This window comes from Monopterus albus, unplaced genomic scaffold, assembly GCF_001952655.1.
Source record: "Monopterus albus unplaced genomic scaffold, M_albus_1.0 scaffold400.1, whole genome shotgun sequence".
In the NCBI taxonomy this organism is placed as follows: Eukaryota; Metazoa; Chordata; class Actinopteri; order Synbranchiformes; family Synbranchidae; genus Monopterus; species Monopterus albus.
The window spans coordinates 181640-198179 of NW_018128280.1; the positions used below are offsets into that span (position 1 = coordinate 181640).

Below are 16540 nucleotides of genomic sequence, written 5' to 3' on the forward strand. Positions count from 1 at the left end.
GCAGGAATGTGTGTTTGTGGGAGTGTGTGACAACTGATCGTGTTGGGCCGCTGCCCTGGAAGTACATCACATTAACTGGAAAGTGCTTTTGTATGCAGAGGGCCACAAGAAACCAACAATGAAAAAATGTGAGTATTTAATATGAGATATTAAATACTCACACGCGCGTGTGTGTGGCAAACCAGCTTCTTACCCAGCAGCTCATACAGCAGGTTGAGAATATCTTTCCAGGCCACTCCGGCCTCCAATCCAGCACACTCCCCAAAGTGGGCTGCACTGTTGTAGACGTTCAAACGGTCGATACAGTTGGACACCAGAGTCAGCATTCCCTAATAAATGATTCAACATATGAACACATTAGCACAGATGGAAAAAAAAACAAACAAAATATATACATTTTATACATTAACATTCCCATTAAAATACATCTTGCATTAATAACAAACTCATTAGTTTGACAGCGTACTAAAATTTAGTGAAATCTTTCTGCAGTATTCAATCAATTGATCATCCTTATTTGCAGCCCTATGGCTCTTTTTTTCTATTTGGTGATTGTGTCATTGATTTAAACTACAGAGAAATATCTATAGTGATCAGATATGCTAAACAGATGACTAAAACACAAAATGGAAAATGCAGATGATTTATAATTCCCCCCAAAAATATGAGCCAGCTGCCTAGAGTGACAAATTGACCATCTAAATGTGCAGTAATCTATGAGGGGTAAGACAGAGATGTGCTATTTTGGTGTATTATCATAGAAAGAAAGGTTACGAGGTTGCTGAAATATGCAGAATTTGAAAATGTTCAACCTGCCTTATTTTATGGCACAAAAAAGTGCACATATATTCAATTTAGCTAATTAACATTCATATACTCTATACTGGCTGCCCCTTGAGGATATGGTGACACATTATTATAGCCTGTTAGTGTGAAGAAGAGCCTGGATATTTGACATCACAGGACCCCCTTCAGTAAGGATGCTGACATTTCATAATTGAAGAAAGCAATTTAGGTTCTAGAGGCTTAGCAAAACGCTTTGGTGCACTTGTGCCAGCCTCAGGAAAACATATGACACCAAAACTGCTGATACCTCCAGATGCAGTGCCTCCAAATACAAGAAACACCAAATCACTTGCCTTTCACATTCATTGTCATTTGCGAGTTTTCTACCACTTTCAGCTCATTTGTGTGCATTCACTTATTAAAATTGTCAGTATTTTAAGATGTTGCTGCACTGCACTGTTAGTTTGCTGTGCCTTTCTGGATGGTGATGCTCACTTCCTGCTTGAAGAGGTTCTGCCGGTTCTTGAGTGAGCGCAGCTTGATCTGCTGTTCTTCATGCTCCAGCTCAGCATCAGGGAGCTGGAAATAGGTGATGAGATCATTGAGCGTTTGGAGCACCTCATCAACAGGCAGTGCAACCAGCGCTCTGTTCTTGACACTCAGACAATCCAGGTCTCTAGGAAGGGGGGATGGAAAGAGAATGGAAATATCAATACTCACAAAAAAACATCATTCCAATATGACAACTGCCACCACTGATGTTTGTGATCATGATAGTTTTCACAAATTCATTTGATTTTAACTTAATTGAGGAGGCTGAGCAGCCTTGAGGAAAAGCTTGATGACTAACACACTGTTTATCCCACAGCTTCATCCATGCTGAAAGGCTGATTTCCACTGGCCTGCTAAAAACAGCTCCTGCCGTATGTGTGGGAGGGGTGTGGAGAGATTTATGTGTCATAGTCATGGGAGAGGTTCACAGACTCTCACATGTTCCAGTCATGAGTGCCCCAGAGCGTGACCCAGGGGACAGTGGGTTGTTTGATAACAAATAAAGGTACTGGAAGCATCCATTTTCCTGCTCCATGATTCCTTTTTTCTGAGCTGGGTGTGCGTAGCTGTGATTCTGCTGCAGTATTTGCTTTTGGGAAATGCATGACTGGACCACTGAGTGTCTGGGGCTTTGGCACGCCACTCAGTCAAAACTCACAGGCCCAGAAATGAACTCTCCACTGGGTGCATTCACAATCTGGGGGATTGTTACATCATGATTATTGCCTATGTGAGATGTCTGTTTTTTTTAGACTTCAGCTATAATTTAGGGATGTGGTGATGTTGGTGACTCTGTTTTGTCATCTTTATTATTTATGCTCTACCATCATACTGTAAGTGCTGCACTTATCTAGTGCCAGTGATAGGACATTTTGCAAATGACCCTAATAAAGTGACCAATAGTAATGAAGACAAATGTGAACTGTAATTTGGTTTAATTGGGCAATTTGTCCAATCATGTCACTGTGTGCACCAGTGAGTAACAGCAGTGCTTTGCAACATACCTTATAAATCGGTTAAAGAGTAGTGTGGTGTTGCGGATGATGCGTGCAGCGCGAGACTCTTCATGTTGACAGCGCTGGAGGGTCAACCCATCATCCATGTGACCTTCAGAATGTAGGCATGCCTTGACAGGACACGACAGGGAGAGAAAAGGTATGGGACACCGCTATGAGGTGATTAAGAAAAAAGTGGAAACACATCAAAAAAGGAAAAGAAAGCTGGATGTGTGGAACACAGGTGCTGACACTACAAGCTATTGGGCTGTTTTTACATGGAAGACACACTGTCACGCACACACACTTCTGTCACTGTATCCAAGGTACAAGGTTTATATTTAGCCAACGCAGAGGTACAAATTAATACACAATCATCTCAACTCAATCAACTTGTTACCCTCTAGGTAAATATCTGCTCCAAGAAATCTCATTTCGTTCGCTTTGTATTCTAAGGTGAAGACAAAGTGGGTTTTGTCTCTACTCACTCGTCTCTTGAGGGGACCCAAACGGGCAGATTTGACATCAGGTGCCTGGTAGGAGAGCCAGAGTCCCGTGGCCACATGCATGATGAAGCAGAGTGAGTCCCCGTATTTAATCTCAGCCACCCCCATGCCCTCAATGTCCCGCTTGGGGCTCTGCTCCAGCTTCTCCTGCGAGGAGAAAATGAACACATCAAAGCTGTCAGTGTGTCAGAACAATGCAATGTGCACATACAGACATACTGCATGCAGATTTGTTCTAATGTCCAAATGACCAAATGCCAACTGCAGCTGTTGTTTATGGTTCAATCCATAACAATGAGATGACTGAATTTGTTCTGCTCTTGAGATCAGACATAACACTAGCTTTAATCAGTATGAAATGTCCAGTATTAAGGTACTTCACTTCAGTGTCTGTGCAGATTCTCAGTCATCCAGGTCATAGTAAACTGAAAAAACTTCAAAAATCAACTGGACTAGAGTTCTAGGTCGAATCAGGTGACCTAGAAATCTAGTCCAGTTGATTTTTCACTTCACTTCAGTGTTACATGCTCTCCACACTGGAAGGGTCGCTAACTGGTTCACAATCACTGGCCACATATAGAAGCTCTATTATACAGAGCAAGTCTAGATGATGGGTACAGTTAGAGTTGGCAAGTTCAGCTAAATTAACCTCTTTAGCAAAGCATTCATTTGCTTGAAAAAATGGTAATTTTCCAGTCCAAGGATAGTAAGCAGTTCATTTGTAAATGTTTAGACGCGATCCTTTGCAAAGCCTTCATCTGGTTTTCAATCACAAAGTGTGCCATGGTCTCATGTGACACAGATCAACCCAAGAAACAGCAGGGACTCACATACATACATTATCATGTGTGTTTTTGCCTTAGCATCTGAGTGTCCTTGCCTTAGAGGCTCTGAAGCAGAAGGCTGTGGCAATGGTGTCAGACCTTTCCCGGTCCTGCAGCACCAGCCCCTTATCATCAGTCAAAGCCAGGTAGTGACCTGTGGTTAGGTGTCGCAGTCGAAAAGGCTGGCCCCAGCGGATGTGGCTCCCGCTCCAGCTGTCATGGTCACGGTAGGTTAAAATGTTAAAATGAAGCACATCCAGCAGGGGTGTCAAACTCAATCACACAAGCGGCCGAAAATTAAACCACAGTCTAAGCTGCCAAACAGGATTAACATTCTCTGAACAGTCTACAAACGGATCCGGCCCACGGGCCTTGAGTTCGACACATATGATGTACATATCATGAACAAGAAGAAAAGTTACATTCTATAATAACGATTTAAACATTGCTACTGGCTGTTAATTATTGTGTGACATGCAATAAAGTAATTGGCAAATAGCTGGAACATTTCAAAACAAAACTGTGTCAAACATAAAATTTGTCACAAGAAGCGAGGCTATAAAATAAAAGCCAGAACAAAAGCCTGAAAAAGAAAATGAGAAAGAAGAGAGGAAGATGGAGCAGTAAAGTGACAGAAGCCACAGTGCAGCATTAAATCATAGGTGGGGAGAGGGAGAAGAGGACAGAGCAAAGCAGAGAGAAGAAACAGAAAGACAAAACAGCAAATTAAAAAAAAGGAATAGGAAGGCAGTAGATAACAGATCACAGGAAACACATCCCACCTGATTCGGAGTGGCTCCAGTCTCCACAAGGACCTCGCCTTGGCACTGGCTTTACCCGCCTCATAATTTACTATCCTGGGGATGCAAGACGAGCATGAGTGGCTGGTCTGCCTGCGGATGCTTTAAATGTCTAGACACCAATGATACCGTCAAGGTCATTCATCCTGCCTTAGAACAACACCACCTGTTTACTCTCATTTGTCACACTGATATTCCCTGGGAGGATGTTCGACTAAGAGACACAAACACACTTGCACACACAGAAGCATGGGCTGTATTTACTCTGTCAACTGCCGCATCGCATCCTTCAAACAGGGGCGTGCACTCTGATAACTCACAGCTACACTGTTGATCATTGACATGGGTGACTAGGTTCAAAGATAAAAGAAATCGCTCATCAACCCTTGCTGACAGCTTGGAGTGCGTTTGATCTGCTCCAGAAAAATGTCAGACCTATGTTGAATTTCAAGGACAACAGAAGGAGAAATGCCAACACTGGAAATTAATTTCTTATCCCGTCCACATATTTGCCATGCTCTGTTCTAAAAATAGACGCTGTATTTGTGTATGTATGCCCAGGAGGATGACACATCTCCTGGCACCTTGCTGAGTGTGTACTGGTCTTGCATGTTGTTTTTACCCACTTCAAGCCTAGCGTGCCATTTTTATTTGCCCTTCCTTTCCAGTTTTGGCAACAAGTAGTGAAACCATAGATAAAAATAACACAGCTGCCATTTTGGTGTTTTGGCTCCCTGGAGAGCCAAGTGTGCTGCTCAGAGCAAGGTGGAAGCTGGGGTCACTCCAGGTAACTCACAGGTCACTTAGCTTCTCCTGTCCTATGTAATTTCTGTGCCATTACTACAATTTGACACTGAGGTGTAATTTAGCTTGTTCAGCTCCCACCATCTTTCACACCTGTGCTGCTCTTCACTCTGGCCTGATCCTGGGATGGTCACTACCTCGTCATGTCCATGGAACAGCCGCATCACATGACCACCCAGCAAGTAGCCTATTGGACAAGGAAGAGCAGAAGATTTAGATTTGGTAACAGGAGACACTTTATCTCCTGTTTTGTTACTGCTTTTGCCTCTATTGCAAACTCTCCCTGGGTGATGCAATGCGGACATAAAGACTATCTAGATCAGAAAAGTGGATTATATATTTATGTGACAGTCAACACCTTCTCTCCCTTTTTAAAGTGTGTATTTTTCTTTGTTTTTTTATGTTTTACTTTTTTTGATTTATGAAATTTGAAAACTCGAAAAATAGTGGAGAGTCACAGAGAAGTTTGTGAAGTTCTTATGGTGTCCTGGGACTTTGTCTGACATCTCTACCTTCTTCTATGTTGCTACCAGAGCAGATGGGATGGACGTTCCATAGAGTTTGCATGAAGGAAGCATCCACCTGGATGTTACCATTGGAGATGGATAAGTGCTGCAGGAATTGAAGAAAGACATTCAGCATATATATATTATATATTGTATTATATACAATGATGGTACATAGATTAAAATGTCGGTAGGCAAAGGTGGAGAAATTACATCTGATTTGTGCAAGAAATCAAAAGCTTCATTAACTACAATATTTTCCCTGCATTGTTTTGGACTGATGGAATAAAGGAGTTTACTGCTATGAACCTGTCACCATAAAACTATATCACACATTTTTGTTAGCTGAATCACTCTACAGCAACTGACAGAAGATGTGTGTTTTATGGACAGATTGACACAGCTGGTTCAACATGAAAAGTGACTTTTCAGGCAGGATTCGGCTAAAGTTTGAAAGTCTCTGTATGCACTGATCCAAAAGAAAATGCCAGTTTATCAGTGATTGTTGAGAGTTCCATAAAACTAACTGACAGAAGCCTTGAGTGTTTGGGGATTTATATCATCTGGGGCACTGTAACACTCTGTGTGTGTTTTTGTCCTGATCACCCTCCTTCCCCAGAGTCCCTCTGCAGCCTGTCAGTGCTGCCTGTAACCACAAACCTGTACTACTGTGTGAGTGACAGTGGGGACAGATGAACAGACTGCTATTGGTGACTGTAATGCAATAGTGGTCATCTGGCCATGCCCCTGCTGCCTGGGAAGGGTGGAGGGGTCAACACCACCTACTGTAGCTGCTGTCACTAACTTCATGGATCACAGGGAACATATTTCCCAGGGTTTACATAGCACAGTTCTCTAAAGTTAAGCTCAGAGAGTAGGGTGCTCTAGTCTACTGCTAAAAAGGTCAGCTCAGGCAAGCAATAAGGACATAATCTTTATATATAGTAGTAGCATGTGTGACAAGCAAAATAACAGAGGAGGTTAATTTGAAATGGCAGCAGCCTAAAGAAATAATAATGCACCAAACTAGATATTTCCAGTGCAGATCAAATTTTGCTTAATCTTATTGTTAGCAGTCTTGCACTTATCCAGAAAGAAAAAGTTGTTGCTTTTGACAATAATCCTCCTGCAGGAGAGAGGTCATGGGGAGAATGCAGTATGTAACAGGATTGAGATTATCTGAAATTTTGTCACACCAGTGGAAGCAGAGTTGATGCTCTCTGACAAAGAGCTCTGCAGGTACACACACACTACAGCTTCGAGGATCAGATGACAAACAATAAACTTACGAGGTATCGCTCCGAGGACACACTGACGAGGATTAGGTCGTCACCAATGCGCACTTTTTCTCCTTCCGATCTTTGTTTCGAGGCGGGGTGGATAGTCCACCAACAAGCCTCACCTATAACGGTACAGACAACCACACACAATGCACGTGCTGTATATGTGCTCTCTCCATGTGTAATTTAAACACAGTGACTGTGAAAAAACCCCAATGTCACTGCCCAAATGTCAGTTGCAATTACTAATAATGTAATAAAGTAAGTATGGGCTGAAATAACAGCTGGTACTAATGTGGATGCACCATGGCAACAATATTTTCTAGTTATACTGAGGTAACTGCTCATCTACTGCATAGTATGAAAAGGGTAATAATACAAATAAGAAGCGGTTCCAGGAATCAGACTACCCAGCCAGACTGTCAAATGTGCTGGAGAGATATAATCAGCACAGACAGAAGTATGTCTCCAGAGCTCTAAAGGGAATATTAGCCAAGATGCTGTAAAGACACAGTGACATTCACTGGTGAACAAATGAGGTGCAGAGAGAGATAAAGGCAGGGAGAATGAAGCAGAAAACAGGGGAGGATAAAAGCAAACTGTACCAGAGCATTTTCTTTTACCTGTTGAGTCCTCCTGCAAGCCCACATCAAAGGACAGCTTATCTGTCTGCGACCTTGAAGTCTTCAAACAGGCCAGGTACTGGGGTCAAAACATGTGCTGCTATTATCATATACTTAAACTGAATAAAAGTTTGTATACTGTTACTGAAATAGCTTGGTTTGATTATTTTTATGACAACGATATTGATTGCATGCAGTCTCTTACCATTGAGCTGAAAGAATGCCTCAGAAGGATGGCATGTCCATATAGAAGGGTCTTATGTCCACCACTCTGTGCTGCCTATAGATAGAATGCACATGCACAAAAACACACACATACACACAAATGCATCGTTACATGTCAAGCTCAGACTCCCAACAAGGAAGCCTCAGTGGTCTCCCTTCAACTGCTTCAATTTAAATCCAACCTCTGGCACGGAAAGTTGACCTCAGCGAGGACCTTCTCACCGACGATGATGACCTCAAGCTTGGGAGCACACATCTCCCAGGGAGGGTTTGCCACCCCATCTCGCTAATGAAGACATGCAATCTGACTTGCCACTGGAGATGGTGTCCTGTATCCATGAGTGAACCAGGATACGGGGTCATCTTTCCACCACTCTGACTACAGGAATGTGGGAAGGATGCACAACTGCTGTCAGTCTTTGATGCAATGTCAACATTAGCAGGGAATAACTCCACTGCATATGGGGCTGGGTTAAGATGCAGGAGGGGAACAAATAGTCTCTCTATTGGTAGAGGTGCAAGGGAGACAAAAAAAGTTGTTTTTCTTTGGTAAGCAACTCCCATGTTACTCACCTTCCTTATGAGCCTCTAGGAAGCATTAAGGTAAGAAAGATTGTCATTATTCAGAAAGACTAATTGTTCTCCTGAGCCGTTCTGCCTCCCTCTGCATTATTTTAATCTTTGCTACAAACAATTCAAGTCCTGTGGGGATATGTACATGATTGTCAAAAAGTGATATTTTTGACAGGGATTAAAAAACAAGTTGACTGACATTTTTGTGGCCTCTTACAAAGAAATGCAGTTGGCACATGATCCAGAAACCTGAAACAATGCCAAACAGCAAAGTTTCACCATAAAGCTGAAACTACAAGGACTGCAGGATACTGGTGTTTGGAAAATTTTAGTCTTATATCATCTGAGAAATACATGAAGTGTGGCAGTGATTCAAGAAACCATCCTCTTGTGTGCAGCCTCTTTTCAATTTTGTTTCACCATCTCTCCTTTTTTTCTTTCTCTCTCTCTATCCCACTTGATTGGCTACTGGGACAATAGCTGGGCTGTGATTTGATGCAGTTGTGTCAGGCAGACTGCAGCGCTGGCTTCCAGGCTACTATATGCTGGCTGAGATACTGAGCTTAATGCAGTGAGGCACATCCAGCTGCAATCACCTCGGCCAATAAACCCGAGTTCCCCTGCTCCCTCCCTTATCCCACAGCTGGGCTTGCATGTTGTACAGATAGTGTACAGTGAGGGAAAAGGTGGCTCAGTAAGAAAATCTTCTAACTCTGAGGACACATTACAGCAAAAAATTCAATACACCTTGTACTGTAAACTTCATTACCCATGGCTCATTGAACCATTATAGAAAAAATTATTAGATGAAAGCAGTGTAAGAGAAGAAGCAGACTATGAACGGTATTTGTGCTCTGGCTGTTGATCACAAGTGACACTCTTATATCAATTTAAAGACATGACATTTAGCAGGATGCAGCCTCCTGGTGTGTGAGCCCTGCAGTAGATCACGTGTGTGCAAATTTGTGTGTGGTAGCACTGTTGTGGTTTCTTTCATTATAGGATGAGTGGAAATGGCCACAAGCTAACACCAAGCTAAAAGCAAAAAAGGTGGCAGTAACAGCAGAGAAACACGAGCATGGCAGCTCTCTGTCTCTCTGATTGATTGATGTCATCATTTGCAGCCCCCAAATGAAACAGGTCAGAGCATTTTGGATGGGCGACGAAAAATGTGCACAAAGCAGTGGCTATTGAGTTAAATGGGGGTTGGCTTTTACATTAGCTGTTAGTGTGTTGTTGGTGCAGGTCCCCTACAGCACCTTCCGTGTCTCAGTGCCTTTCTGGCAAAAGCCGCCAGAACTACAGTACCAATTTGCTCCAGCCACTGTCTATTTATAAGCTCATCCGTTTAAAGACATATTGATTTCAGAGCCTCAGCTGAGACATATTCAACCTCCTTTTCCCCTTTAATGGCACTTCCCCTAGTGTAGGCAAAGAATGATGAATAGGACAAACATGAGTGGAGAGAATACAGTTGAAGGACCACAGTTAAAATGGCCAATTCAAGCCATCTAAAGGTCTCTGGGATATTTTCTACAAAGGCACATAAAGTGGCAAAGGTTAAGAAATAAATATGTAAGATGAGTAAATCTTCCAACTATAAATAAACAATATTATAGTCCAGCTGAAATCAAACTTGCCCTATGACAGACTGGAGACCTGTCAGTGGCAGGACTACAGTAGGTTACTTATGGAGTTCTTGGGTTTTTACAGTCTGCAAAAACTAAACCTACAGTGACTTGTGAAGCTGCACATTAAATCAACATTCAAACAAAACAATGATGTGAACCACAGTCCTGCATTTTGTACAGCTACAGTGAAGATGTCAGGTCCGCTCGGCGCAGCCTGCCTCTCTTCCTCCTTTTTCTCTGTCGTTCCTGCGGGATTGGCGCCTCAGCTGTGTCGCATTCGGTAATCAGTGACTCGTTGGTTGTAGCATACAGCTGAGGTGCATTCCTGTGATTACCTGCTTCTTTATTTATACCTCTGGCGGAGCATTACTTGACGCTTACATGTACTACTTGTATATGCAACAAAAAAACCATTTAGTATAGCATACATACATTTACTACAATATCTAGAAGACAGAGCTAATACAGCAGGTCTATGAGATGTAGCAAAAAAAAAATCATTCAATTCAATTTCAGCTGGACTTTAAATGTTATGCTAAAGCTTTCAAATGGTGCCTATGCAAACTATATGCAACTTGATTTCAACGCTGACAGTTCCTGTGCTGTTGACTTTAGGTTTTCTTTTCCATACTGTGGGGCAAATAACTATTTGATACACTGCCGATTTTTCAAGTTTTCCCACTTACAAAGAATGGACAGTTCTGTAATTTTCATCTAGGTACACCTCAACTGCGAGAGACAGAATCCACAAAAAAAATCCAGAAAATCACATTGTTAGATTTTTAAATAATTTATTTGCATTTTATTGCATAAAATAAGTATTTGATCACCTACCAACCAGCAAGAACTCTGGTTCTCTTAACAGCTGTTAGCTTGTCTTTAAGAAGCCCTCCTATCCTCCACTCATTGCCTGTATTAATTGCACCAGTTTGAACTCGTTACCTGTATAAAAGATACCTGTCCACACATTCAATCCGACACCAACCTCTCCCCTATGGGCAAGACCAAAGAGCTGTCTAAGGACACTAGGGACAAAATTGTAGACCTGCACAAGGCTGGGATGGGCTACAGGACAATAGGCAAACAGCTTGGTGAGAAGGCAACAACTGTTAGCGCAATTATTAGAAAATGGAAGAAAATCAAGATGACTGTCCAGCTCCCTTGGACTGTGGCTCCATGCAAGATCTCGCCTCATGAGTATCAATAATCCTGAGAAAGGTGAGGGATCAGCCTAGATACAGGGGAGGACCTGGTCAATGACCTGAAGAGAGCTGGGACTGCAGTCTCAATGGTTACCATTAGTAACACACTACACCATCATGGCTTAAAATCCTGCAGCGCACGCAAAGTCCCTCTGCTCAAGCCAGCACATGTCCAGGCCTGTCTGAAGTTTGCCAAAGACAATCTGGATGATCCAGAGGAGGCATGGGAGAAGGTCATGTGGTCAGATGAGACCAAAATAGAACTTTTTGGTATAAACTCCACTCGCCGTGTTTGGAGGAAGAAGAAGGATGAGTACAATCCCAAGAACACCATCCCAACCGTTAAGCATGGGGGTGGAAACATCAAGCCTTGGGTGTGCTTTTCTGCAAAGGGGACAGGACGACTGCACCGTATAAAGGAGAAGATGGATGGGGCCATGTATCGTGAGATTTTGGGCAACAACCTCCTTCCCTCAGTAAGAGCATTGAAGATGGGTCGTGGCTGGGTCTTCCAGCATGACAATGACCCCAAACACACAGCCAGGGCAACTAAGGAGTGGCTCCGTAAGAAGCATTTCAAGGTCCTGGAGTGGCCTAGCCAGTCTCCAGACCTGAGCCCAATAGAAAATCTATGGAGGGAGCTGAAACTCTGTGTTGCCTAGCGACAGCCCCAAAACCTGAAAGATCTGGTGAAGACCTGTATGGAGGAGTGGGCCAAAATCCCTGCTGCAGTGTGTGCAAACCGGGTCAAGAACTACAGGAAACGTCTGACCTCTGTAATTGTAAACAAAGGTTTTGGTGCCAAATATTAAGTTCTATTTTTCTATTGTATCAAATACTTATTTCATGCAATAAAATGGAAATAAATTATTTAAAAATCTAACAATGTGATTTTCTGGAATTGTTTTGTAGATTCTGTCTCTCACAGTTGAGGTGTACCTAGATGAAAACTACAGATCTGTCCATTCTTTGTAAGTGGGAAAACTTGAAAAATTGGCAGTGTATCAAATACTTATTTGCCCCACTGTATGCTACTCTGCTTCCCTGATGGCATAGCTTATCCACCTGGTTACTGTCTTTTCACCTGTCCGTTCCGATCCTCTGACTCTCCCGGTTCCTACCATTATTTAGTCTACTCACCTGTTCGTCCTGTTCTTCTCAGCCTTCATTGCCCTACCCTGTTTTTGTACCATAAATTGACTCAGTTACTTTGTGTTCTCCAGTAAACCTCCTTTTTTCCACTAGCACCTGGGTCAGCATCTTGAGTCCTACCTCAGTTCTTTCTCCCTCACCCCCTAGTGAGGGGGACATAACCATAACAAAAGAATGCCCACTACCTCTCTGCGTCTTCATTGCAGAACATGCAAAAATTCAGAAAATCCCATTACGTTTGTCACCACAATATAATTAGAAAAACCATTTAGTATAGCATACATACATTTACTACAATATCTAGAAGACAGAGCTAATACAGCAGGTCTATGAGATGTAGCAAAAAAAAAAAAAAATCATTCAATTCAATTTCAGCTGGACTTTAAATGTTATGCTAAAGCTTTCAAATGGTGCCTATGCAAAGAGGAATGAGGCTAGGCTAGCAGCTATGTCCATTTGAAACTTTAATTTTGTGTTTAATATTTTAAGCACCCCTTTTCTGTGCTGTGCCTCATAATTCCCTGCCAGCTACCAATATGAGTAAAAGAAGATACTGTGACAAATGGGAGTTTATTCTGTGTAGAGCAGTGTTTTTCAACCACTGTGCCGCGGCACACTAGTGTGCCGTGAGAGATCGTCAGGTGTACCGTGGGAAATTATCCAATTTTACCTAGTTGGTCAAAAAAAAAATTTGAAAACAAATTCATTATTTTCTGCAAATAAAATGCCATTTTCGAGAGTCTGTGTCACTGGCAGAGTAATTATGTATTACTCTTCCATATCAGTAGGTGGCGACAGGTAAGCTAATTGACTGTACTGTGTTGATAGATTGTACTTTGAGACAAGAATTAGTGATGCACCAAAGGCTTTGTGAGCAGAGTGAAGGAAAGAAATCCAAATGTGATTGTTACGCACTGTTTTTTTTACACCGCGAGGCCCTCGTTGCCAAGACTTTACCAGCAGACCTAGTTCCTGTGTTGGATGATGTTGTGCGCATGGTAAACTTTGTGAAGACACGACCTGTGAAAAGTCGCATTTTTGCATCTTTGTGTGAGGAAATGGAAGCGGAGCACAAAGCCTTGTTGTTGCATATGGAGGTCCGATGGTTGTCGCGCGGCAAGGTGCTGGCCCGTGTGCATGAGCTGCGGGAGGAACCTCAAGTGTTTCTGACAAACGAGGGGTCCGATTACGCAAAGCTGCTTGCAAGTGATGAGTGGTGTGCAAGGCTGGCATACCTGGCAGATATTTTTAATCATCTGAATGAACTTAACACACGAATGCAAGGTCGAAATGAAAACCTGCTTACAAGTACAGATAAAATAAATGGATTCCGCTCAATAGTGCACCTCTGGCAACAACATGTGGAAACTGCCAACCTTGAAATGTTCCCACTCACCAAGAAATGGCAAGATGTCAACACTGCTACATTGTGCAAGATAATAGGTGAACATCTGAAAATTCTTGAGGAGAAGATGTGCTTTTATTTCTCTTCAGCTTCCACTGAATGCCTTGACTGGGTTCGGGATCCATATAGCTCATCAACAGCTTTTGGAAAGGACACGACTTTGCAGGAGCAGGAGGAACTAACTGAACTGAGACAAAATCGTGGTTTAAAGCTAAGCTTTGGTGATCTACCTTTGGACAGTTTTTGGCTAACTGCTGCGAAGGAGTTCCCCATTATGTCAAACAAAGCTATTTTGACATTGCTCCCATTTTCCACGACATATCTGTATGAGGTGATCTTTTCAAGCCTGAGTGCTATAAAAACTAAAAACAGAGAGAGAGAGACTGAGAGCTGTTGATGAAGAGCTTCGTGTGTGTCTTTCTTCAATTCCTGCCAGGATATCAGCTCTGTGTTCATCCAAACAGGCCCAGATTTCACACTGAGTGAGTATAAATAAATTGAAAGACTATATTGTCATTATATATACTGGATTAGGCTACAGAGTGTCATATTTTAATATTTTTGGTTGGTGGGGTGCCTTGTGATTTTTTCACTGAAATAAGTGTACTGTGGCTGAAAAAAGGTTGAAAAACACTGGTGTAGAGGGTTTGATAAAATAAACGATACTGTGTTGAATCAGAATTCCCTGAGGACAAGACTAATGCAAATCTGACACTAATCCAGCATTGATGCTGCTATCGCTGTGGAAAGTACAGTGAGGAACAGAAGTATTTGAACACCCTGCGATTTTGCAAGTTCTCCCACTTGGAAATCATGGAGGGGTCTGAAATTTACATTGTAGGTGCATTCCCACTCTGAGAGACAGAATTAAAAAAAAAAATCAGGCAATCACATTGTATGATTTTTAAAGAATTTATTTGTCTTGCACTGCTGAACATAAGTATTTGAACACCTGAGAAACAGCAAGAATTCTGGCTCTCAAAGACCTGTTACTGTGCCTTGAAAAAGTCCACCTCTACTCCACTCATTAATCTAAATTAGTAGCACCTGTCTGAGCTCTTTAAAGACACCTGTCCACCCCACAGTCAGTCAGACGCCAACTACTACCATGGGCAAGACCAAAGAGCTGTCAAAAGACACCAGAGACAAAATTGTGGACCTCCACAAGGCTGGAAAGGGCTACAGGGCAATTGCCAAGCAGCTTGGTGAAAATAGATCAACTGTTGGAGCAATTGTTAGAAAATGGAAGAGGCAAACATTTGACCTCTGTAGTTGCAAACAAAGGTTTCTGTACCAAATATTAACACTGATTTTCTCAGGTGTTCAAATACTTATGTTCAGCAGTGCAAGACAAATAAATTCTTTAAAAATCATACAATGTGATTTCCTGAATTATTTTTTTAATTCTGTCTCTCAGAGTGGGAATGCACCTACAATGTGAATGTCAGACCCCTCCATGATGTCTAAGTGGGAGAACTTGCAAAATCGCAGGGTGTTCAAATACTTCTGTTCCCCACTGTATGTGTGAACTGATGTTTGTGGGAAACCTTACTGGGAAGTCTATGTGAAACTCTATTTGTCTCTGTCAGCTCGGCAGGAGCCCAGATGTATACAATGTACATAAATTCCATACACTCAGTAGTTATTTCAAAGCAGGGGCTCTGGTGTTTTTGAATAAGCCATGATTCCTAATGTAAAGTCACAGGTTCAGTGGTGATGTGTTGCGATGGACAAATCACAGGAAAGGGGGGAGAATGGCAGAGCTAATTTGGGTATTGTGACTGATCTCATGTCATGCATTAGGGATGAGGGGGAATGGGATGGCTGGTGAACATACCCTTCGATCCGGGCCGCATGTCTATCAAACAGTAGATGGAGATTATACACAGAAATAAGAAGTTAAAGATGGAAGAATTACACAGTTGTCACAGTAATGACAAAGAGAAAGAAGATAACTGAAGCATCAGGAGCAAAAAATACAGTGACAAATGAGGGTTGATTTAAAAATTCAGCCACACAAAATTGATTACATGTTCAGATTCCCTGCAGTGCATACTCCTCTTTACATTGATTATGTTGGCAACTCTTTATAAAAGCCAAATCTCCTGTCAGCTGCTGTCTTGTGGGATGCTTATTTTGCAGAGAATATGCGCCCGCAGCCGGCTGGGATTGGCTCCAGCCCCCCGTGACCCCGTTTGGGACTAAGTGGTATAGAAAATGAATGAATGAATGTAGCTAAATGATGCTGTTTTCCTGAAAGCTTGGTGTTTATCAAAAGCATAAAAGTGCATGCGCCACTTGGGAAAAAGTTATATCCTTTTAATCCTCATTAATATTCAGTCACACTGGGTCACTGCAATAGGCATATTTTGCCCATTAATCTCTTTATAGTGACTGAACAAGTTAACAGTGTTCAACTTCACTGACTGCATTAATTACAATAAACCACTGCACAACCTCCTCCTTTGAATGTCTAGGAATGGATTATGAAGAACTGAAGTATGGATTGGTTGAGTGTTTCTTATTTGTATGTGTGTGTGTATGTGTGTTTAACTCACCCCTTCACTGTTCTGTCCACTCTTAGCCAGCATCTCCTGCAGGGCCCGCACTGACAGAGACTGCTCCAGCACAAAGGTGCAGATGCACAGGTCTGGAGGAGCATACTGCAACAACAGT

At 42.3% G+C, this 16540-nt stretch overlaps 1 protein-coding gene across 1 annotated transcript in view; it reads right to left on the minus strand.

Annotated features, from left to right (window-relative positions):
• Positions 1 to 16540, minus strand: part of LOC109951636 (ryanodine receptor 3) — a 171865-nt gene that overhangs the window by 118351 nt on the left and 36974 nt on the right. The window contains exons 3-14 of the mRNA XM_020586240.1: positions 16423 to 16527; positions 7882 to 7956; positions 7677 to 7755; positions 7063 to 7175; positions 5780 to 5879; positions 5361 to 5454; positions 4446 to 4520; positions 3720 to 3876; positions 2822 to 2986; positions 2343 to 2464; positions 1282 to 1462; positions 194 to 329 (exon numbers count right to left, since the gene is read on the minus strand). Of these exons, the coding sequence (XP_020441896.1) occupies positions 194 to 329; positions 1282 to 1462; positions 2343 to 2464; positions 2822 to 2986; positions 3720 to 3876; positions 4446 to 4520; positions 5361 to 5454; positions 5780 to 5879; positions 7063 to 7175; positions 7677 to 7755; positions 7882 to 7956; positions 16423 to 16527 (1402 nt within the window). The remainder of the gene's footprint in view (positions 1 to 193; positions 330 to 1281; positions 1463 to 2342; positions 2465 to 2821; positions 2987 to 3719; positions 3877 to 4445; positions 4521 to 5360; positions 5455 to 5779; positions 5880 to 7062; positions 7176 to 7676; positions 7756 to 7881; positions 7957 to 16422; positions 16528 to 16540) is intronic.